Below are 25,928 nucleotides of genomic sequence, written 5' to 3' on the forward strand. Positions count from 1 at the left end.
CCAGCTGTATGGCGGCGGTCTGTAAATAATCAAGTCTGGACCAGACAATCCAGTGATCAATAGCATGAGCATTGATCTGCGCAATTGGGAACTGACGACATGTGTCAACCCAGTCAGCGAGCCTGACCACCCGATCCCATTAGTCGCCTCTTACGACAAGCATAGTCGCTTTTTGTGGCAAGCATGGGTTGCTGAAGACCTCTTCTACCCCGGATCTTCACAGGTCCTTTTGAGTAGTACACTCTTAACTGAATTGACATGTCCTTGCTTGTTTTATCCCCTTACTGCTGAGCATTAGGCTTGGAAACAACCATCTTGTATCTGTTCCAGAAGCTGTATCCACTACGCCACGAATGTGGGTCTGTTGTATCAGTATGAGTGAGTGAGTGAGTTTGGTTTTACGCGGGTTTTAGCAATATTCCAGCAATATCACGACGGGGGACACCAGAAATGGGCTTCACACATTGTACCCATATGGAGAATCGAACCCAGATCTTCGGCATGACAAGCGAATGCACCCCTGTATCAAGAACAATGTCAAGAAAATATTGGTACTTATATGGAAATTGGGTATCTCTGTACCTGAAAGTCGAGCTCCGCCGAAGGGCTGCTGGCCCACCACTGATCCTGTAGACTTGGTGTTGATGTAGAAGTTACCAGCAGTGTCACGGAAAATATCACACAGCTGGTTTTTCGCTTTCCTGGAATGAAAACAATTCAATGTTGGAGAAAATGATCAGTTTGTGTTTTTTCCAAATTCAGCAAATATTCCAACAAAGCAGGGCAGGGACCCCATACATGGGTTTCACACACTGTGTGGAGAATCACACCCTGCCCTTCTGGGTCACATTACCATTAAGCTCTGTGAAAACGACACACTTCAGTTTAAAGAGTGAATGGTGTTAAACTCCTGATCTGATTTCGACGGTTCTACAAGCAACAGAGAGCTGGGGACCTAATCTAACCCAGAATTATTGAAACTGTCATCTACATGGACGCCAATGCTGTCCTAAATTCAAGCTTTTTTCAAAGATCCGATACTGCTCGGCTCTTCAAGAAGATTACTGACAGTCATAGCGCTTTGAATACTTTGTGAAATGGGACATAGGTCAACGAGTGAGTGAGTGAGTTTAATTTTACGTCGCACTCAGCAACATTCCAGCTATATGGCGGCGGTCTGTAAACAATCGAGTCTGGACCAGACAATCCAGTGATCAATAGCATGAGCATCAATCTGCACAATTGGGAACCGATGACATGTGTCAACCAAGTCAGCGAGCCTGACCACCCGATCCTTTAAGTCACCTTTTACGACAAACATGGGTTACTGAAGATCAATATTCTAACCCGGACATTCACGGGTCAAGAATGAAATGAGGTTGATAGCATGAGCAAGAGAAAGTATGGTTTTACGCTGTTTATCATTATCATAGCAGGGACACCAGAAATGGGCATCACATTGATCAAAGTTGGGAATGGAGCCCGGGTGTTCGATGGAACGAGCGAACGCTTCAAACAACTGGGCTACCTAGCCTCCCAGCGTTATATATAGGACTGCAACTGAGCTGATAAATGCCAAAGACACTCAAACCAAAACATCCATCGTTATCAAAGTGACTATCCTAACTACCCTCTCCTCTTATGACCAATAGAAGATACTGGACCTTTCTCACCTAGTGTCCTCACAAAGCCTTACAGTCAGAGCATCAGCTATTTCAGCCTTATAACTGAATCACATTATTTCCTGCTTCAACAACAGCATGGTGCACTTACTCGTCCTCTGCATATATGGCACATGTCAGTGCATAAGGTGATGTCTGGTTGGCTAGCTTGGCAACCTCCTCTGCTTTCTCGTCAGGGTAGACATACACAGTAACTACAGGGCCGAATATTTCCTGAAACACACAATTCTCAAAATTCAAAATGGCTCTCTCTCCAATTATATCCCTTCCTTAATCCATACAACAATCTGCTGAATCTTGGACATAGCAAACTTTCTTATTTTTGCAGAATATATTCACATTTTCCTACCTCGTTCATTATTTTATCCTCTGGATCACTTGATTCAACTATCGTTGGTTCCACAAAGTATCCCTTACTGGAACAGAAATAGTGATCAATTAATATACCCACAAAAACAAAATACAGTCACAAAAGGGAGAGAGTGACAAGTAAGGCAGGTCACCTGACTGTTTGCGCAGGGAAAGGGCAAAAGGGAGGCAACTCGTGGGTGAGTGTATTTTTACGTCCGCTTCGGGAACTTCAAGGGATTCAAGTGTTCCACTACCATTCGAAGAGGAAAGGGAGATAAGCAAAAGATCATGAGTCAGGATAAGTAAAAATATACAGACACGCTTGGACGTCCCTGATGTTAGTGTATATATAATGTATGTCCGTTTAATGCCACCCCCCACCCCACCCCCACACGCCTCTGGCACTAATCAGCCTGCTTACTGCACCAAGCTAACATCACAGTTACAAACATGACCACGTTCTACAAGAGTCATCAGATGATGACATATCCCCCCGGCCCCCACATATTGGAAAGAACAAATCATCTGACAGTTACTTAAAGTCCAACTTGATTTTTTTTACACTAAGTCCAAATCATCTTCATGGAAATCATGAAAAATACAAATGCCAAAAATCTGTAAATAGTAAAAGGCACCACATTGGGATCTGGCTCATATATCTGCCAAATGTTGCTGAAAGGTATTGAAAGGTTTTCGAGTTGTGCTCCGGAAACAAAGTCCACCTATCCCTTTTGAGACAAAGTCTGAATCGTTTCCATGGAAACCAAGAAAAAGAAAAATGACAAAAATCTGTAAATAGCAAAAGGCACCACTTTAGGTTCTCTTTGATATATATATACCAACTCTTGTAGAAAAATATTGAACGGTTTTAGAGTTATGCTCCGGAAAAAAATGATTACGAACGGACGAGGCGTCGACTATATCCCCTCGCATTACATGCCGGTGGGATAAAAAGGGGGAGGGGCATGAGGATATGAACAAATGTTACATACATATGTGAGCAGGCAGCAAAAATTCAAGACCAACTCCATACCCCCTTCCTCCCCACATTAATAATTGACCAATCCCTTACCTGTCGTCACAGTTTCCCCCAGCAATCACCTTCAGGTTCGACGAAGACTTCGCATGATCCAGATATCCCTTAATCCTGGCAAATGCCTACAACAAAACCACTGCATCATCAACATGCAGAAGTCTTCATACTGTTGCCATTATTTCTCTCAGTTATTTTCCCTTAGGTAACCAGCCCATGCGTATGTGATCTTGAATCGACGACAATGAACCCAGCGCCAAGCATTAACATCAAACCACCTTGGACCTGATCTATCGGCCATTATTACAATACAAAAGACCCTACAGGCGATGATACACCCCATAGTCAAGTAGATTTTATGTCTCTCAGGAATGGGAGGTCTTTCCTTATTCTCCTCACTCAATAATCAGAAATTATAAATGTGTCATTAACCCAATTTCAACTAACCTCTCATTGCAACCAGGTATTTGATTAGCTGATGGAGGAATATAGTGCATGAAGTTTTGTTTGTTTTTTGTTATTTGATTCCGCACTCAACAACATTGGTGGTGGTGGTCTGCAAATAATCGAGTCTGAACCAGACAACCCAGTGATCAATATCATGAGCATCAATCTACAGAACTGGGATATGTTGACATGCATCATATCCCACTGAGGACAACGTGACCACTCGATCCTGTCAGCCACCTCTAACACAAGCATGGCTTGCTGAAGACCACATTATTACATATAATTTTACATTCTACTGTAAACAGGGTTTAAAAGAATTCACTAATTATTTCAAAATTTCCTACCTTATCATCAATGACAGCTGTAACAAAAGATTCCTTCTCTAACGGCGAGCCCATGTTTATTTGTTTGTGGATATCCAGCATGCCCTCCTTGACCTTGGGCCAAAGTGACTGGGCAATATACATCCGGGAGCATGCAGAGCACTTCTGACCATTGAACGAAAGCTGATCGGACCGTGCCATTGATGACAGATTCCAAATTAGCAGAGCTGTGGACGAAGTGCATGTTCTTGCCGCCACACTCTGAAAAGAGTAGGGTTGGTAGTAGAACACTTCGTTAAGTACCTTAGTTAATACTTTGTATGAACTTATTGGCTGATATATTTCAGAGAATTACGGTATTTATCAGACCTAATTCACATTCATCACCATTTGTCCAGAAGTGTCTCACCTCCAATTAGTCGAGGGTATGTCCTGTAGACATCCATGTTCTGGGCCACCTGTTTCCATAAGTGCTTGAAAGTCCTAGATACAAAATAAGAACTCATCATCATCACCATCACCATCACCATCATCACCACCACCACCATCATCATCATCTCCAGAGTTATGTCCCCTTGCATGCAGTAATGGTTTAGAGGCAGGATTTTACATGATTTAAACTGTTGCTCTGTCATCAAAGTGTAAAATCACCTCTGCCTTTCTTCCATCACTAAGTGACAGAAAATATCTTACGTAGTGTCCAAGGCATTAACCACCCAATCCCTCAAATCGGATGATATTTAAAATAAATTCCCTATAATGTACATAACCATGGCAACCTACTTGACACAGTCAGTAAAGGTCATAATGTACATAACCATGGCAACCTACTTGACACTGCCTGTAAAGGTCATAATGTACATAACCATGGCAACCTACTTGACACAGTCAGTAAAGGTCATAACGTACATAACCATGGCAACCTACTTGACACTGCCTGTAAAGGTCATAATGTACATAACCATGGCAACCTACTTGACACTGCCTGTAAAGTTAATGCCAGCCAGATGTGGTGAGCTGGTGACGGCGTCACCAAACACAGGCCCATCAGCAGGGAGAAAGTTAATAACACCAGCCGGGAGCCCTGCTTCTCTGTAAATCTTGTATACTGTGTAGTTTGACAGGATTGCAGTGTCGGACGGCTTCCATAGCGACACATTGCCCTGGAAAAACAAAAACATTTACAATTTTCAGTGCGTTACTAAACCTGATGGTAAGGTACTAACCTAGTAAGAATCTAATGACATACCTTTCACTACATTGCTGAAGCACGAATTAGCCATTACCATGGTTACACACCTAACAATATTTGGTAAAAGCATGAAATAGCCATTACTACGGCTACACCCCTATTCACCATATTGGTAAAGCATAGATTTACCGTTACCATATTTACATCCTACACACTACTTTGGTAAAGCATAGATTTACTGTTACCATTGCTACACCCTACACACTACTTTGGTAAAGCATGGATTTACTGTTACCATATTTTCATCCTACACACTACTTTGGTAAAGCATAGATTTACTGTTACCATTTTTACATCCTACATACCATAGATTTACTGTTACACATCCCACTTTGGTAAAGCATGGATTTACTGTTACCATATTTACATCCTACACACTACTTTGGTAAAGCATAGATTTACTGTTACCATTTACATCCTACACACTACTTTGGTAAAGCATAGATTTACTGTTACCATTTTTACACTCCTACACACTACTTTGGTAAAGCATAGATTTACTGTTACCATGTTTACATCCTACATAGATTTACTACTTTGGTACACACTACTTTGGTAAAGCATAGATTTACTGTTACCATATTTGTTTACATCATGGAATTTACTGTCACATGTTTACACTACTTTGGTAAAGCATAGATTTACCGTTACCATATTTACATCCTACACACTACTTTGGTAAAGCATAGATTTACTGTTACCATGTTTACATCCTACACACTACTTTGGTAAAGCATAGATTTACTGTTACCATATTTACATCCTACACACTACTTTGGTAAAGCATAGATTTACTGTTACCATATTTACATCCTACACACTACTTTGGTAAAGCATAGATTTACTGTTACCATTGCTACACCCTACACACTACTTTGGTAAAGCATGGATTTACTGTTACCATTGCTACACCCTACACACTACTTTGGTAAAGCATGGATTTACTGTCACCATGTTTACATCCTACACACTACTTTGGTAAAGCATAGATTTACTGTTACCATGCCTACACCCTACTCACCATAAGAGCTGGTGCAGCAGGAAGATGACCACCAATAGCGGTGAAGTTGAATGGTGTAACAGCTGCCCAAAATCCCTGAAACAAATATTTCACACAGTGTGGACACAAATCCTGTTTTATTCCAACTGAAAAAGTGAATACAGCTGAAGACAATACAAAGAAAATCATCCAGAACATGAACATACTGTGTTTTCAAAACAGAGTTGTTATACCTGTAGATCATAGTAGATGTAACTAACTTAAATAATACTTGAAAACAAGTAAAAACTTTGAGAGAGTGTGTGTTTAGTTTTATGCCGCACTCAGCAATATTCCAGCTATATGACGTCGGTCTGTAAATAATCGAGTCTGGACCAGACAATCCAGTGATCAATAGCATGAGCATCGATCTACGCAATTGGGAACCGATGACATGTGTCAACCAAGTCAGCGAGCCTGACCACCCGATCCTTTTAGTCGCCTCTTACGACAAGCATAGTCACCATTTGTGGCAAGCATGGGTTGCTGAAGACCTATTCTACCCTGGATCTTCACAGGTCGTTAAAACTTTGAAGTTCTTGGGACAATTATCGTGAGTGAGTAAGTGTGTGAGTTGGGTTTTACGCCGCTTTTAGCAATATTCCAGCAATATCACGGCAGGGGACACCAGAAATGGGCTTCACACATTGTTCCCATGTAGGGAATTGAACGCAGGTCTTCGGTGTGACGAGCGAAGGCCTTAACTAGGCTACCCCACCGCCCACAATTATCGTGAATTTCAACAACCATCTAAATATGCAGCTGACAACTGACCTCGTTTCCTCTGTAGATCGATCGGTTTTGGAGATTTGGAGAGGTATTCAATGGCTGCATCTTTGTCAGTTCCTGTAGCAGAGAGAGAGAGTGAGTGAGTGAGTGCGTAGGATAACACACAGCCAATGTTACACCTACATCATAGGAAAAAACATATAGATTCTTGTCTGGAGGCTTGTACAGTGTAATGTGGAACTGGAATCCAAATAGAAGCCGTGTATGGGGTACTGGGGAGCCTATTTGACACTGGGATGGCTCCCCACTGATGTCAGTGAGAGAGGAAGAGAAGGGCTGAGCAAGCATTATTTTTTAAGTATATTACAGCCATCAGGGTGCTGTTGTACAACACATCCTTAGTGCTAAGACTATCTTAAGACTATGTTAAGGTATGGGAGGTTACCTTAGCGCTAAGCTCGCTTTGTACAACGGCACCCTGGTTTGGAATCCAAATAGAAGCTGTGTAAGGTGTACTGGGAGCCTATTAAACAATGGGATGGATCCCCACTGATGTCAGTGAGAGAGGAAGAGAAGGGCTGAGCAAACATTATATCATCATGTGGTGGTGTGTGGTCCTGTTTGTAGAGCTCAGGTCATAAATCAGTTGAAATTAAGCAACGTCGAGCTTGGAGTGAGTGAGTTTGGTTTTACGCCGCTTTTAGCAATATTTCAGCAATATCACGGCGGGGGACACCAGAAATGGGCTTCACACATTGTACCCATGTGGGGATTCGAAACAGGGTCTTCGGTGTGACGAGCCAACGCTTTAACCACTAGACTACCCCACCGCCCCTCGAGCTTGGAGATTCCTTGGATGGGTGACCGTGTTTGGCAGCTTGACTCCTGAGAGTTTCTAGGACTTGAGTCCTGCCCCACAACGATGCACATGTGATACATGTGGTCTCACCTTAGGCAAGTGAGTTTGTTTAAAATTGCCTCTGTTCATCCAGCAGAAAGTGGGTACCTGGTTGGATAAAGTCATGTGACTATAACCTTCTAGCGCCTATCAGGCAGCTTGGGGTATCCGGGGTAATAATCAGATTCTGATTACAGCGTCCAGTGAGCAACTACCGGGGTAGTCAGATGGATACTAGGCACTATATAAATTAATTATTATATTATTATCTATATTACCGCCATCTTGGTGATGTAGGAAAGAGTAAAGCGATTCAGTTCTAGGATGTTTTCCACTTTTGTGGCACCTGTAATCATGGGTATTGTGCAGACAAACCTAGAAACATATCTGAGGTGAAACGGAATTGGAAGCCACGACCAAGGGACACCACTCTGCACATCAAGTAGCAGTGCACGACAAATGAGTTGACAAGCTCCCTCTTCTCTATGAACCACAATCAAACTGCTGGAAAAGACTCACCCTGCCATACATGACATTGAATCGCAGAAAGTCAATCAGTTCAGCGGCTGAATCTATTTCTGCTTGCCAAGCATTCTTGGCCTGCAATAAATCATCACCACTTGATAAAAACAGCTTCAATATTATAATGAAGCAAAAGTCAATTCTGACTCATGTTCTTCTTAATGAATACCAATATACCAATATAATATACAATATCTCGTCAGTCTTTGTGTCAGTTGACAATTTGTCATATCAAGGAAGATATTCTAATCAGGTAATTGTTGGGAAGGACCAAATGTATTAATAGGCTTCTGATTTATGTTTAAGGGACCACCATCCCAACCAGAGCCTTGGCTCCAAATAAATCTTAAAATCGTGCTAAGATAGTCACATGTTAAAAGTGTGGGAGCAAAGCTTATCTTAGCAGAAGTAATTCTTGTCAAAAGCTAATGTTATACCATGGGAGTGAGGATAATCTTACCCCTAGTATTGTTATAAAGCTACATTGAACGATGGGAGTTATACCATGGGAGTAAGGATAATCTTACCCCTAATATTGTTATAAAGCTACATTGAACTATGGGAGTTATACCATGGGAGTAAGGATAATCTTACCCCTAATATTGTTATAAAGCTACATTGAACTATGGGAGTTATACCATGGGAGTAAGGATAATCTTACCCCTAATATTGTTATAAAGCTATATTGAACTATGGGAGTTATACCATGGGAGTAAGGATAATCTTACCCCTAATATTGTTATAAAGCTACATTGAACTATGGGAGTTATACCATGGGAGTAAGGATAATCTTACCCCTAATATTGTTATAAAGCTACATTGAACTATGGGAGTTATACCATGGTTAAAGGATAATCTTACCCCTAATATTGTTATAAAGCTACATTGAACTATGGGAGTTATACCATGGGAGTAAGGATAATCTTACCCCTAATATTGTTATAAAGCTACATTGAACTATGGGAGTTATACCATGGTTAAAGGATAATCTTACCCCTAATATTGTTATAAAGCTACATTGAACTATGGGAGTTATACCATGGGAGTAAGGATAATCTTACCCTTAATATTGTTATAAAGCTACATTGAACTATGGGAGTTATACCATGGGAGTAAGGATAATCTTACCCCTAATATTGTTATAAAGCTACATTGAACTATGGGAGTTATACCATGGGAGTAAGGATAATCTTACCCCTAATATTGTTATAAAGCTATATTGAACTATGGGAGTTATACCATGGTTAAAGGATAATCTTACCCCTAATATTGTTATAAAGCTACATTGAACTATGGGAGTTATACCATGGGAGTAAGGATAATCTTACCCCTAATATTGTTATAAAGCTACATTGAACTATGGGAGTTATATCATGGGAGTAAGGGTAATCTTACCCCTAATATTGTTATAAAGCTACATTGAACTATGGGAGTTATATCATGGGAGTAAGGGTAATCTTACCCCTAATATTGTTATAAAGCTACATTGAACTATGGGAGTTATACCATGGGAGTAAGGTTAATCTTACCCCTAATATTGTTATAAAGCTACATTGAACTATGGGGAGTTTATATTGAACATGGGAGTAAGGATAATCTTACCCCTAATATTGTTATAAAGCCCTAATATTGTTATAAAGCTACATTGAACTATGGGAGTTATACCATAAAGGGAGTGAAAGGTATAATCTTACCCCTAATATTGTTATAAAGCTACATTGAACTATGGGAGTTATATCATGGGAGTAAGGATAATCTTACCCCCTAATATTGTTATAAAGCTACATTGAACTATGGGAGTTATACCATGGTTAAAGGATAATCTTACCCCTAATATTGTTATAAATACATTCTATGGGAGTTATACCATGGGAGTAAGGTTAATCTTACCCTAATATTGTTATAAAAGCTACATTGAACTATGGGAGTTATACCATGGGAGTAAGGATAATCTTACCCCTAATATTGTTATAAAGCTACATTGAACTATGGGAGTTATACCATGGGAGTAAGGATAATCTTACCCCTAATATTGTTATAAAGCTACATTGAACTATGGGAGTTATACCATGGGAGTTATACCATGGGAAAGGATAATCTTACCCCTAATATTGTTATAAAGCTACATTGAACTATGATGTAATTTTTGAGTAAAATTGATATTTTATACTTATCCTGACTCATGCTCTTTTGCTTGTCCCCTTCCTCTTGCGAACATAGTGGAACACTTGTATCTCCTTAATTGAAGCTCCCTTCAATGTAAAATCACTAATTGGTACTCACCCACGAAGTTACCTCCCCCGCCGAAGCTGAACAGGTGTCGCCACCCTCTGGCCTCATGCTTCACTCTCTCCTGATTTTATGCGAGCCCAACACTTGAATTTACAGGGAAATCCAAAGTGTTATGTGGGGAGGATGGGAGGGTTAATTCATGAGTCAGGATAAGTATAAAATATCAATTTTACTCAAAAAATTACATATTTTTCCTTATCCTGACTCATGCTCTTTTGCTTGTAGAATCCACCGGAGAGGTGGTGGGTAAACAGAATACTTTGGATTATAATTAGTGATTTAAGTAAGTGATATTGTAATAACTTCATGGAACTTCATAAGGCATTGAGACTTAGGATATTTCCTTTATAATAAGCCATAGATATATACACTATAAGTGGGGTATTACCTTACTAATATACTGATATATCAATATATATATAAACTGCTACTCTAAACGTAGCTGTACACTGAATATAACTCAGTATGAGCTTAAGGTTGAATAACCTAAGCTAAATATGTACATAGCCCTAGAACTCCATGGAGTTATAAGCTAGTGAATATATGTATCATATATCTAATAATCTCGTAAGTGAATATTAACGCTTCACGAGGGACTGTCAATTGCTGAGCGAGAGGACCAAAGGACCGAAATGATGAATGCCAGAGACGCCCTCGGTGGTGATATCTCTGAGATAGTGATTAGCAAACACCATGTTAGATTTCCAAAAGCATCCTTCCATAATTGTATTCAATGAACAGTTACCGCGGAAGGGCGAGGGTGGATGCCAATGCCCTGATTTCATGGGGATTTGATGCTGTTGAGGGTCCAGTCCTGCTGCCTTATAGGCCAGAAATGACAGTTCTTATCCATATAGATATGGTGGTACGAGAGACTTCTGTCTGATTTGTAGGCTTATAACGGATGAACAATCTTCTGAGCCGATCTTCGCTTTGTTTTGGAACGACGCAAATAGATTATGAGAGCTCGTGACTGGGCATAGAGATAAGTCCAATGTATCTTGAGATCCAAGAATTGAGGATAGCGCAGGGATGTGAAATAACCTGTCTGGTTGACCTGGTAGTTGATTTTGGCGATGAAATCCCATCTTAATCCCAGGTGTGCTGTCTTTGATTGTCATCAAACTGTATCCTCTCATAATCTAGAGCATGAATTTCAGATATTCTGGCTGCCGTGGCTAGCTTATAACAGGAAGACTGTTTTCTGTGAGAGAAATTCAAACGTTGTCGATTCCAATGGTTCATAATCCTCACTTGTGAGGTGTCGTAAAACTACATTCAGATCCCAAGCTGGGCGTGGAATTTCCGCTTTGGTCCTCCAATCGAAAGCACGTAGTAAGGCCAGTAACTCTGGTGTTCTTGTTAATTTAACACCCGCTCTCATAGAAATCACAGAACTAAGCTGCGCAAGATATGTTGACAATGTCGAGCCTTTTAAATGTTTGTTTTGCCGTAGTAACACAAATAGTTCTGCCACTTGAGGATGCGAGCATCTCGCTGTAAAACCCTTGTTTGCTGCATAATTTTCAAACTTTGCCACTTGTCATCGCACAAGTTACGCTGCTGAGTATCGTGAAGGCAAGCTGACCGCTTTTGCCGCTCTGGTAGAATATCCTCTTGTTTAAACACATTTTAATACAGTCCATAATGCGGAAGTTTGAATACTTCTGGGTTTCTGTGCACCTGTTTGGTGTGAGGATGTATTAACAGGTTTGCGCGCTTTGGGTAGTTCTAGTGCCGGGTTGACCGATATCTTGTATTAGGGCTGGAAACCACGCTCTGGCCGGCCAATAGGGCTGACCAAAGTGAGTTGTAGGCTCTGGCGCTTGGTTGATTTTCTGTAATACTAGAGGTATTATTGCTGGGGCGGAAACGCTGCGACGCATTGAGGCCTTCCCATGATATGCTTAGAGCCGCCTGTTGCCCATGCTTGTGGGTCTGGCACTGGTGACACTAATGTCGGTAGTTGATTGTTGAACCTTGTGGCTTAATAGATCTACTAGCGCCCTATTTGCTTGATTATCTGTGCAAATATCTCTGTATTGAGCATCCATTCTGTCGGGCGACGGTAGATGTGGGCCGAGAGAGTGCGCCTGCTAGTATATTCCTGGCTCCGGAATGTGGCATGCTTTGACATGTAGATTTAGATCTTGGATTAATTCAACAGTTGAAAGGTTAAATTCAAAAGGTTCGGCGATCTCGCTGAGCCTTGTCTGTTCACATAAAACGCCACTGTCGAAGTTGTCGGTATGTATCATCAGGTGCGATTCTGTAGAATGTTGCTCCAATGTCTTATGGCGCTGATTACAGCTTTCATCTCTAATGCGCTTATGTGGAGTTTGCTTTCTAGCTGAGTCCATAACCCTGATGCCGTCCGTTGGAGAGATGAGCTCCCCAACCTTGGAGCGACGCCTACATATAGATGGGTTTTGAATTCCTGCTCTGCTAAACAAATCCCTTCGCAGACATTCGATTTCTTTGTCCACCATAATAGATGAGGTCTGAGATGTTTCGGTAGACTGAATGGTTGTAGGTCGCCGAGATGTGTGTTATCGAAGACCTGTAATGGACGAACTGTAATCTGCCTATGACTGTCAAGTCTTGGGCTGATGTTAGAAGACCTAGTAAGCTCTGCCATTGTCGGCGGTAGCGTGAAAGTAGAGCTGGTGGAATGATCTGTTGGATCTTGAGCCAACGGTCTTCTGGTACTACTATACGGGTTGAGATTGGTGATAAATCGGATGCCTAGGAATTGCAGATCTTGGCGATGGTACTAGGTCCGACTTGTGTAAGTTTACTAACCATCCCAGCTGTGTTAGTAGCTTTATGATGTAGTTTAACTGTAGTTTGAGATGCTGTGGATCTTGATCTACTTGTATCCCGGTCGTCGAGGAAGAACGCGACTGCGAGTCCTTGACGATGTAGATAGGTAACAATCGGTTTCGCTATCCCCGCGGAATAACCATGGGGCTGATGCTATTCAATGGGAGTACTTTCCACTGGTAATGTAACCCGCCTAGCGAAACCGGAAGGTATTTCCTGGATTCGGGATGTATTGGGATGTGCAGATAAGCATCTTGTAGATCTATACTGCCCATGTAGTCCATGGGGCTTAATCATCTGCCGTCAGAGAAGGCGTAGATGTATCATAGTGAACCTGGGTGGTCTGCTTAAGTAAGTCTTGTTGAAGAAGCTCATGTTGTAAATGAGTCTGTATTTCTCCTTGGAGTTCTTCTTGGGTACTAGGAAAACTGGGGAGTAGAAACCTGGTTCGATGTTTCCTTGCTCTATTACTTCTATGGCCTGCTTGGTTAGGAGTAATGTAACCGCCTCTTAACTTTAGTAGTTGTTGTGCCTGTACCTCGAACTTGTGAGGGTTGACTGTTAGTGGAGGCTTGGCCTGTAGTGGGATACTTAAACTGCTGCTGAAGAATGTTGGAGACATAGGTGTCTTGAAGTATTCCCCAGTTTTCCCAGTGTAGTTGAAGACGCCCACCCACTTGTGACGGTTGTACTGGAACGGCTGGGGTGGAAGACTCCAGTCGCTCCAACCTGTCTTTCAGCGCTTATAGTTGCGGAACCTCTGGGTGTCCTGCCTCGCCCTGACCCTCCTCTATAGTTGCCATATGGGCTTAATTTAAAAGAATCTCTTCCCCTGAACTGGCAATCTTCCTGTCTCTAGCTCTTTGTAGGCCCGTGAATTTAGATCTCCCTGAGTATCTTTGTGAAGTCTGTCGAATGACACTGGCTAGCGGTCCATCGATTTAATCATCAGGACTCTCTAGAATCCTTGGTGACTTCTTTGGAGACTCTGTCTATTCCTCCACAAATATGGATGGGGAAGACCACGGGCTGTATATAGTGGAGCTGTAAAGTTCTCACCCCAGTTGCAGGAAGCTAGGAGGCCTTGACGACGAAGCTAAGGTCAGTGCTGCTGAGACAGACGCCAGATGATCTGTTAAAACTGCTGGTCCTTCTTTGCATCAGTAGGGCCGAAAGTAAATCATTCTGTCATCTTCAGAGGTCGTGGTTCAAATCTGGAGATAAGTGTCTCATTTATTGTTCTAGATCTATTTAGACCAAAGAACATACTGGCCATGGTTTCTATCTGAACCAATTTCCCATCATCAATCTTGTAGTACTTGTTCTTGGCATCGGAGATCAGCTTATAGTTCTCATCGATGTCTTGGCGCTTTGAAGAAGGGGTCCATATTATGCGCGGAGAACTTCTTGGCGCTGAAATTTGGCAGATGTGGCGCCTGAACCTTTGTGGCTTTGTTAAATGCTGTATCTAGGTTCTGAGAGGTACCGCTAATCGGGTCGATTGGGGTAGTGTAATAGCATCTGCGCCATCTTCTTTCATCAGATAAGTCTGCTCTTTATTGCCACTCTTGAAGGTGATGAGAGATCTAGATTATTGACCATCCAATATCTTATCTCTGCATCTGAGAAAATAATTCCTCCATCATCTTCCATTCCATCATCATAGATAAGAGGTTGTTGCTCTTCTGATGTAGGGCTGTGTGGCTCTATCTCTATATCGCTTTGACGCTTGTGGAGATCTAGTTGTAGGCTTATGTGCAGACCTGTGAGGTGATCGACGGGTGATCGGGCGCAGGTGATCGCCTTGGTGATCTATATCGATAGGTTGACCTTCTTGGCGCACCCATGAGGGGACTGATGATAGCTTTCACAAGCTCTTGTGTAGTCCCTTGATGATCTTTTAGATGAAGACGATCTGGGTTCAGGTGTCCTTCGCGAACGCTTCGCGAAGCTTCGCTTGGCGGCCCGGGTCCTGGGGAACGATGATATGACCTTCGCAAGGCTTCATGCGGTGGTCTGATGATCAGATTCCGTGATCTGAGTATGACGGAAGAAGGTGATGATTTTCCCGCCGCGCAAGGCCTCGCTAAGGCTGTACATCTGGGTCCTTCGCCGAGGTGGTCTGTGACTTCCTTCAAGGCTGCATTGTCGGGCTGCTACGCTGACAGATGGTGCCCCTGGGGTGTTGTTCACGTTGGAGCCTTCGCAAGGCTCGACCCTGGGATGGCTGCTTCTCCAGTCTATAGTGGCCTTCCATCATAATCATGATCTGTTTCATAAGATCGCTTTGGGATGATCTGCGACGAGTAGATGGTGCCCTCTGCTGTGTTAGCTGTGGGGCCCTCAGCGCATCTCGCCTGACATCAGTGTAGAGGCATCAGGCTGCATGGTGATCTCTGCTGACGCCACTGTCGCTGTCACTGGTCGCCTTCTTGTATGCATGTCGGGTATGATGATAGGCTGGTCATCGAGAGGCCCAATTCTGCTGCTGGAACGATCTCGCTGAGAAAGTTCTCGATGACTTCGTCAGATTTCCCTTTGGAGGAAGACGCTGCCCTGGGGTAATAAGTCTGGCGCTGAGAAGACGCTGAGGCCCTCTTTGACTTTGTCTGGCGGCGACTGGATGTCTGGAGAGGCCGGTCGCTTCTTAGAGGTGACGGACTGCATCCCACGCCCCTCTTCCGATGGGGTCTCAAGCAGAACACCAGACGGGAGGGGATCGCCGACAGCAGTTGACTGGATGGGCAATCCCGACGATCGCCATGTCTACACCTAGTTTGCGCGGACCTATCTGCAACACGCCTCAAGACGCAAAGATGGTATTTATCAAAGGCAGAATTGGTTAAATTTATGCAGTAACTGCAACGCGGAGTCAAACGCACAAGGCGTAGTACAACTAGGGCATACCACATGGATCCAAGAGCGAAAACGTAATCTACAAATAGTACAGTTTTTCATCAATGTAAAACTAGCTGAACAATCACTTAACTCAACGGAATAAACAGTAGAAATAATGATTAATTATTAATGCAAATAACTGAAGGATACTAGCTATACCTTTATAGTAAACTATAAAAGGTAACTAACTAAGAAAAACCAAAGGATATAGTGTGTAAGGAGACACAGGCGCTCTCACATCCTGCTCACTGGGCGAAGAAGGAGAGAGTGAAGCATGAGGCCAGAGGGTGGCGACACCTGTTCCCGCGCTCACGGCAGGGGAGGTAACTCGTGGGTGAGTACCAATTAGTGATTTTACATTGAAGGGAGCTTCAATTAAGGAGATACAAGTGTTCCACTATGTTCGCAAGAGGAAGGGGACAAGCAAAAGAGCATGAGTCAGGATAAGGAAAAATGAACTATGGGAGTTATACCATGGGAGTAAGGATAATCTTACCCCTAATATTGTTTATAAAGCTACATTGAACTATGGGAGTTATACCATGGGAGTAAGGATAATCTTACCCCTAATATTGTTATAAAGCTACATTGAACTATGGGAGTTATACCATGGGAGTAAGGATAATCTTACCCCTAATATTGTTATAAAGCTACATTGAACTATGGGAGTTATACCATGGGAGTAAGGATAATCTTACCCCTAATATTGTTATAAAGCTACATTGAACTATGGGAGCTATGATTATCTTAGCAGTCATAAGTCAATGTTGTGTGAAGTATCCTCATCTTAGTACCAAGAGCTGGATGGGGCAGAACATCCATGACGCATACCACTAAAACATTTGAATCTGTGATCCTCCAATATGTTCCATCTTAATCAACAGTGTCATTTATAATAAAAAGGCCTGAACATCAAACAATGAATTTCATAGATTAAAATTTAGTGGTATTTTTTAAAACATTTTAAAGGGTCCCCTGGTTCTGCCCGCCATGAGTCATGATTCTATTAAACAGGAGAGTCTCAGTGTTTACTGTAGTGTTCATATTAACAGGGTTCCACTGTCCGCAGCTTCAGCCCTCACCTGGCCTAACATTGTGGTTGCTAGGAGGTCATATCGGTATTTCTTGCTCATAAGGTCTGCAGCTCGTAGAAACACCTCCGACCTCTTCTCCAGAGACGTCCTCTCCCATGCTGCTCGGGCTGCAAGGCTCACATCAATGGCCTTCTTTATTTGGTCCTAATTACACAAAATTATGAATGTAATGCTTAAATTGTGTTCACATGCATGTGGTTCTGTGTCTACAAACGTAATGCTTTAGCATGGGCTAACCTCCATAACACTTAGCTAATAACCACTACCAATCAATGTCTTCTGCTTTATTGGCAGGTAATGGGTAGTTTTTCCCTCCATCAACACGTGAGATAAATAAAATATATATAGTTACTAAGGTATTTTTGTCAAGTTGACACTCCACACTACAGTTTTATGTCTCCAAACATGCATATGTGTGATTAAATTAGTCACACATTTGGAGGCATGTTCAGCATTAAACAGGTTCATGAAGGTGCATAAACATGAGACAAGAGTGAGCATAACTTACTGGAGATGCATAATAGTACTTGGCTATCTTCTTTTGGTGATCAAATGGCTGAAAAGAGAAAACTCTATTACCACTGGAAAACCATAAGAACCCCCAAAATGGAGTTCCTTGTAACTATAGCAACCAAATGTGAACAATATTAGAACCAGTTAAATTGCAGCTGGTAACAAAGTCATGAAGGTTCAGAATGTTTTGTCTCCGTATTCCAAGGACACAGACACATTCTCCTTATCCTTACTTATGTCTGGTTCACATTTGGCCGGGGGTCTACAGCGTCGATAAACTTCCCGTAGCTCCATTTCCATGCAATCACAAGCGGCGGCAGCCATACGATTATCACACAATTCTACGGGTGTTGTAGCCTCTGCGGTTTTGCAGCAAAGTTTAAGCCAATAACCCATAGGTCGCATCACACGAAGGCCGCACAGTGATCGCACGAAATTAGTTCCCAAAAAATTGTACAGCCATAACACAATCATTGTGTGCAGTGCATGTGTAGTAGCTACGGAGACTTCACAGGGAAACGCACTATCTTCACACAATCTCCGTATGATTTCTGTGCAGGTGCCATGCAGGTTTGCTTCAGGAAATCACACGATGCCCCTAAACAATGTGAACACAAACGTTGTAGTCCGTGGTCACCAAGGATGCCTAAAAATCATATGGAAAATCGTAGACTACTTAATGTATGGCGCCTGTGGCAAATGTGATCCAGTTCTGACTCTGAGGGTGTGGGTTCGAACCCCCGGATGGGACTCAACCCAAAAAAGTACTAGAATCTGTACTTTACTGAGAAAGTGTAATCCCAAATCTAACATATGTATTGGATATATTTGTTTTGTTTCGCATAAGAATAAATGTGACTTTTTCATGTACACTTTCCCTTTATTGTACTACCCCGCCGCCAAAATACCTTAGTTGTGCGTGTGACGTTAAATAAAGCAAATAACAACAAATCCAAGCTGCGCAAATCTATTCACTGCGCATGCGCCATAAGCGCACTGCGGCGCAGCACAGCTGTTGAAACCACTTTTCACCCCAGCTGGAGTGAATTTAGTGAATCGTTTGAACTCGTTTTTTTCATTGCGTTATTTTTCAACTTTATAAGTTGAATTTGCATTCTTGATAATTTGTTACTGTAAGTCCATACCGAAAGGTAACAGAATCTGCAAAGTTGTGTTTTATGTTGCATGTGTCCTTTAAAAATTAAATATTTCAAACTCTTGTTTAACAACACATCATACAATATTGCAGCAGTCTGTGGAAATCGAACCCGGGACCAGACAATCCAGTGATGTTGGGATGTGATGACATGCATCAAGTCACTAAGCATGACAGCTGTGTCTTATAAGCAAGGGTTGTTGATGACCCAGTCTCAATCAGAAGTCCTGGGGGCTTCAATCACTTTTACGCATGTACATGACATACTGCAAAAGAAATTCTCAGGATTCATCTGACAGGATGGTCATGGACAAATTTTTAAAACATACTTCTCTAATTTAACAGCATCACCTATCAAATAATAACCATAAATCCTAACTATTTCCTGGCTTCCCTGTTGTATTACCTCAACCTGGTACTTCGCTGTTCCCGATCGGATCTCCTCATCTCCGATCACTATTGGAACATCAGCAACTTGTGCACTGTGACGTTTCAATGCCTCATCCAGTTGCTGTTTCTCTGGACTGCCAGGGCCATAGTCGTACATAGGCTCATTCTCAGCTATGAAGGTCTGGAATGCCGGCGTACTGAGGCAGCGAAGGCTCTGGTACGCACTGGTTGGACAAAGAGTAACAATTGATCAGACTTCAAACATTATGACTACGATCACTATTTACCTATATTTAATATATATTTTCAGTAAGGGACTGTTCATAATTTATGGGTAGGGGGAAGGGGTGATGATGATTGTTATGGAGAAGCATGTACAATGTGAACATAACCCCCATAAACGTTATGTACAAAGTAAGTGACCCCCCTGCATGTCATGTACAAAATTAATGACACCCCCATCCCACCCAAGTACATGTGTGGAAGTAACCCATTGCCCGCCGCCCGAGTCCAGTGTTTTTTTCTGTCGGGCAAGCAAATTTGTATATCACACTGTACCGGTGTCCAGTTGATATTCCAATGTTAATTATGTTGATTATTTTAAAAATCAACAAGAAAATGGCCGGTATAGTGGGAAAATTATCAGGGCAAGTGATTTTAAATGTGCCACTGTACCGGAGTACACTAGCAATTTTAAAGTTATTTTCACCCCTGCCCCCTCCTCCACCGAACAAAATGGATGACCCCCCTTAAAATCATCAACATCATCACGCACGCATGCACATACACTTCCTAGCCATGAAATATGAGCAGGCCCTAAGTAACTGAAGTTTTGCTCACTTTAAGCAATAATCCGGCAATGTACAATTGCGCACACCATAAAGCACTTCACATTGTCATGCCATACTTTAAGTGAAGGGTGGCAACTGAAACACTTAATCCAAAAGGCACACAATGCACCACAAGATCTTTTAAAACATTTGTCAGGTTCCATGAAGTTGTGTACTTGACATCATATTTATTATTTTTTATTTTTTTTAATTATACATTTTATTATTTTGTTCTTATACATTTGTTATTTTTGTGTTGTATTTGCTGGTATGACCATTGAGGACCCATGTTGATGATGTGTGGCTTGCTGTTTCACTTTAGTTTCAAGAATGTTAATAATGCAGTTGCCATATCATAATTGTTCAAATTGTCAGATCGAAATCAAATCATCCTAAATTGAATATAAACTAGAAATATCAGTTACCATGGTTACCCACAGCATGCAATCTGGAATTTTGATAAATTTTAATGATTCAAACACACATTTTATTTCATCCCTCAAGATGCAAAATGCAGATGATTCTATCCTAAAATGTCCTAAATTTGTATGCATATAGAGCATTGTAGGACACAGTATGCCCCATACCAGTAAAGCAAAAGCTTTAAATTCACCATGGATTCCAGCCTACATGATTAAGGTGGAAATATGTATGGAAATAGGTAATTCATGTGCACACCACTACATATTCAACCATCATTACTGACGAACTGAATAAACAACGCAGTCCCAGGTGTTACCAAGTTTCTTATAAACGTGACATTGTGACATCAACTAGCTGTTTTGAGGGTCAAGCCAGATTCAAAGTAGTCTTTGCATGGCATGACATGAGCAGGTCACAAACTAGGTGCAAAAATGAATATTGGTTTTGCTAGTTTTTTCAATATATATAGTTCAAATTGCAGGAATTAATGCAACAGTAAGAAATTTCATATGGTTATTCCACAGCTGGTTCAGCCATTGCACCATGTTGTGTTGAAAAACATTCAGCTTGTTCAGTGTACTTGTGGCTATATGATTAAAATCTATTTCATTAATTTTATTCAAAATGTATTTGACTATGCATGTTTTCGTAATTGCATGTATTCATTTTCCACTATCAAGTGCAAGTGAACATAGCACCAACTCCACAGCCACAATTGTACCATAACTCTCAGGTATTATTTATATATATCCCTTATATTAAGTGAGTGAGTTGAGTTTTACGCCGCACTCAGCAATATTCCAGCTATATGGCGGCAGTCTGTAAATAATCAAGTCTGGACCAGACAACCCAGGGATCAACAGCATGAACATCGATCTACGCAAGTGGGATGCGATGACATGTGTCAACCCAGTCAGTGAGCCTGACCACCTGATCCTGTTAGTCGCCTCTTACGACAAGCATGGGTTACTGAAGGTTCATTCTAACCCCCCCTAACTGAAGTGTAGTGGAGGAAGGCCTGGGTTTGATTCTCCACATGGGTACAATGTGTGAAGCCCATTTCTAGTGTCCCCCGCCGTGATATTGCTGGAATATTGCTAAAAGCAGTGTAAAACTCAACTCACTCACTCAAGTTCTTGTTTAGTGCAGTTGAAACAATGACAATCAAGCCAAATAGTAATGGTAAGACTGGTATGAAATTCCACCTACTTTTTACCATGTTTACACTAACTTACAGCAAGCATAATCTTATTACTGAAACAACAAGGATTGATCAGTACAAATATTTGGCCCCAACTCTGCAGGAATTGTCAGTTAATTTTCATAACTTCAAATGAGGTTTTTCACAATTCATGTTATTACAGTTATAACAAATATTTCACTGATATTAAGACCCAAAAAGGATAAGGCATTATTGGATTAGATGTAGACTAACATATATTGTCTCTGAAATGAATATATACTCATGGAAACAAATAAGGGAACACCTGATAGTACAAGTATTCCTTTATTTATTTCCAGGTTTCTTCAGAAGGTTTGTATTGCACTGTGGGTGAAATTCTGGAAAAGAATAAAGCAACACTTGTGCTTTCATGTGTTCCCTTATTCATTTGCATGAGTATATATTTTACAGAAAAATATAATGAAAAGAAACCCAGAGACTTTCTTCTAAACTGTGGAAATCTAGACTTGCCACATATTCTATACTTACATGGGCTTTCCAGGATATATTTGTTTCAGGGTCTGATAGATGAAAATATGGGCTAAAAACACTTCCACTTTGGCACTAAACAATATATTTTAGTCCTATTTAGCAATGATTATAATGAATTGCCTGCCAAGGGCACTTAGTTTAAGGAGGTCATTCACATTGTACATGCTCTTCCATAAAAATCACCATCACCCGCCCTAGCCATAAGTTATGAACGGTCCGTAAACATAATAATGATTCAAAGCCACAATCAGATTTTTCATGCCCATGGGTAACTCTCTATATAGCGGCTTACGGTGCCTGAGATGACTGGGCCATATGTCCTTGATGAAACTTGAAATTCCCACACGTTAAATCACATACATAAGGCGAGATGTCTCGAAACTTCAGAATTTGAGTACTTATGTACTTTTATCCGACATTGATTTAACTTTTGAACTGCTCCCTTCAGAAGTGAATTGTGTTAAATTTGTTGTTAGATTCTGAATGACAGTTATTCATGCAATATCCTGAAGCGTATAAAGTGTGATGCAGATTTGGATTCTAGATACATGTGGAAAACACTTTGATATAGTCTGTCACTTGTCCCATGTTTACAGTGAGAGAGTGAGTTTAGTTTTATGCCACACTCAGCAATATTCCAGCTATATGGTGGCGGTCTGTAAATAATCGAGTCTGGACCAGACAATCCAGTGATCAACAGCATGAGCATCGATCTGCGTAATTGGGAACCAATGACATGTGTCAACAAAGTCAGCGAGCCTGACCACCCAATCCCGTTAGTCGCCTCTTATGACAAGCATGGGTTACTGAAGATCAATATTCTAACCCGGATCTTCACGGGTGCCACATGTTTACAGAGAGCAACACTGATATACGGACACTGCAGCAGAAAAAAATCCACCTTATATATATATATGGAGCACCTTTAGAATACAGCACCACAACTTCTCGTGAGGACGATCTCTGCCGTAGGTCACGTGTCATTAAGTCAAGCAACCAGTTTGTGAGAACCCGTCGGACGCAAACCCGCGACCTTCGGATTGTTAGCTCGACAGCTAACCGACTGAGCTACGTCCACACTGTTGCACAATGTGCAAATTTATCGAGTCATTCCTGTGACGTCACGGAAATGAACGGAAAGCGTCGAATAGGTCACAGCAATTACGAAGGTTACGGGTAGACTTGGTGTCTCGTGATTTTAATCTAGGGACAATTGCCGAATGGACCCGATGCCATTTGGCACACTCGTCCCATTCCGAAATCTACAAGATAACGTGTGGCGTGGAATGAGCCGATATGCCTCAAACTGAAAAGGGTTGTTGACGTCAAGCGTCAGGACGTAGATTTCACGGTGCATGCATGAATGACGCTTTTATATAAATCGGTGATTTTGTGACAGAAAAGTGATGTAGGGAACACTGTAAGGATAATGTGGATCGCACTAAGGAGCGAGGGACACATGAGCATGTGTAGTGACGGCACGAGGGTGAGTTAGCCTTCGAATCATTACTGAACAAATGTTGCGTGTGAAAGAGGCTTGAGTGCAAATTTCAGGCCAATTTCCATTAGCCCAAAATTTCTACATTAAACCATTTCATAGTGTACTTTCGACGTTTTTGGTTTCCCGTTTTTGTGTGAAAAAAAGTATTAAAATGCAAAAGGAACAACAACAATTGGTACTCACGTATTACACCGGACATGTACCTACTATATTGGATGTGGTCCCTAACCCTAAACCCTAAACCCTCAGCCCTAACCCTAACCCTAATCCCTTGAAATAATCCTAATAAATATAATGCATTGACCGAACCGGCAGTATTGAAATGCAAAAGGAAAAACAAAAAATGGTACTCACGTATTACACCGGACATGTACCTACTATATTGGATTAGATCCCTAACCCTAACCCTAAACCCTAAACCCTAAACCTTAAGCCCTAACCCTAACCCTAGCCCTAACCCCTTGAATTAATACTAATAAATAGAATGTATTGACCGAACCGGCACAAACATGACTGACGTGTCCAGTGTAATGCATTATTACCGCTTCGAAATATAAAATACTAATAAAAAACTTTTCTATGTAGAGCTTCAACGAGTCCATTTTCTTGGACTCGAGTACTCGAGGGGTGAGACTCAACTCGGACCCGAGTACTCGAACTTCATACCTTTTAAGCAAACGGTAGCGTAACTTGCATGACATGTGTTCCGATCACACAAGTGAACATTTACTTCATTCCGATATCATATCGTCGTGTGACTAACATTTCCTATTGGTCAGAATCAGTATTTGGATGTTTTCTTGACAAATATTTTTTTTCACCTAACTAGCTGGTTGTACTGCCTGCATAGCGCAGTGATATACCGCACAGGCGGCATTGGGTTATTTTGCTCTTTCCACTATCCAGATCAAGATATGCCTATACTTTTTTTTTTATCTTTCTCCATGTCTATCAATTGGCAAGATAGTTACCTAATCATTTTAAGAAGTGAAATCTCAAACGATGCATAATATTTACTCTCATCTGCAGACTTGTAACAACTAATACCATACAGCCACACCGTGTGAGGAGTAAACTATTTAATCTAGGTGTGAATAAAAGCATTATCATATGGGTTAAAGAATTCAGGGTACATAGAACTCAGTATGTCAGTGTCAATGGCTATTAATCTTCTTTTCTCTCAACCTTTACTGCAGCTCCACAGGGCTGTGTAACTTCATCCGTACTCTTCGTTTTGTATACCATTGACTGTTACTTGTCAATAAATGACTTGTTACTGTGAAATTCGCAGATGACGCCACTGTTACTGGCATAATTTCTGATTCTGAACGTTATTATCGCCAAGGCATTGACAAAACCGTAAAGGTTTTTTATCAAACCTTTATTCAAAGTGTGTTCACCTACAATTTTTTATGTTGGTATGGGGGTATGCCTGATCGCAACAAAAACAAACTTTTCAATATTGTTAATACTGCTTGCAAAATTGCTGGAGTGTCTTTCGAGTATATTCCCTTTATCTATAAGCGCCAGACTGTCAAAAAGGCAACTAAAATTAGATTTGATAGTTAACATATTTTATCTCACCATTTTGAGCTACTTCCTTCTGGACGCTGCTGTCGATTACCTTCCCTCAAAACAAACGGAGTTCGGCGGTCTTTCATACCATCAAGTATTCGTGAATGCAACAAATATTTTGAATCATCATCATATGATTACAACTAGAAATATTCAGCCTCTTTACCTATGTGGTTAATTGAATTATATCATGTCAGTTTTATTGTGCAAATAGCATTCGTTTTGTGCATGTAATTATTGTGCATATTTTTGTGAATTGTGTATATATTCGTTTTGAGACAGTTTGAATGTATAAGAATTTCCTCCGGGATAATAAATCTATATCTTATCTTAATATTAGACTATAACGGCCGCTCATGCTTAGCATATGGGGCTGACAGACAGTCTGTCAGCGTTACCCAATAATTCGACTTGTCTGCCCTTTTCGAGTCCTCGAGTCC

General features: G+C 41.3%; 1 protein-coding gene across 1 annotated transcript in view; it reads right to left on the minus strand.

The window, feature by feature from the left end:
* LOC124271867 (delta-1-pyrroline-5-carboxylate dehydrogenase, mitochondrial-like) overlaps nt 1-25,928 on the minus strand; it is a 32,225-nt gene that overhangs the window by 5,268 nt on the left and 1,029 nt on the right. Inside the window, 14 exon segments of the mRNA XM_046707021.1 lie at nt 583-701; nt 1,774-1,895; nt 2,032-2,098; nt 3,106-3,191; nt 3,861-4,017; nt 4,019-4,100; nt 4,249-4,322; nt 4,815-5,002; nt 6,113-6,187; nt 6,905-6,976; nt 8,277-8,357; nt 17,375-17,530; nt 17,895-17,942; nt 19,462-19,669. Of these exon segments, the coding sequence (XP_046562977.1) occupies nt 583-701; nt 1,774-1,895; nt 2,032-2,098; nt 3,106-3,191; nt 3,861-4,017; nt 4,019-4,100; nt 4,249-4,322; nt 4,815-5,002; nt 6,113-6,187; nt 6,905-6,976; nt 8,277-8,357; nt 17,375-17,530; nt 17,895-17,942; nt 19,462-19,669 (1,535 nt within the window).

This window comes from Haliotis rubra, unplaced genomic scaffold (genome assembly GCF_003918875.1).
Source record: "Haliotis rubra isolate DU_JTF1 unplaced genomic scaffold, ASM391887v1 Scf164, whole genome shotgun sequence".
NCBI lineage: Eukaryota > Metazoa > Mollusca > Gastropoda > Lepetellida > Haliotidae > Haliotis > Haliotis rubra.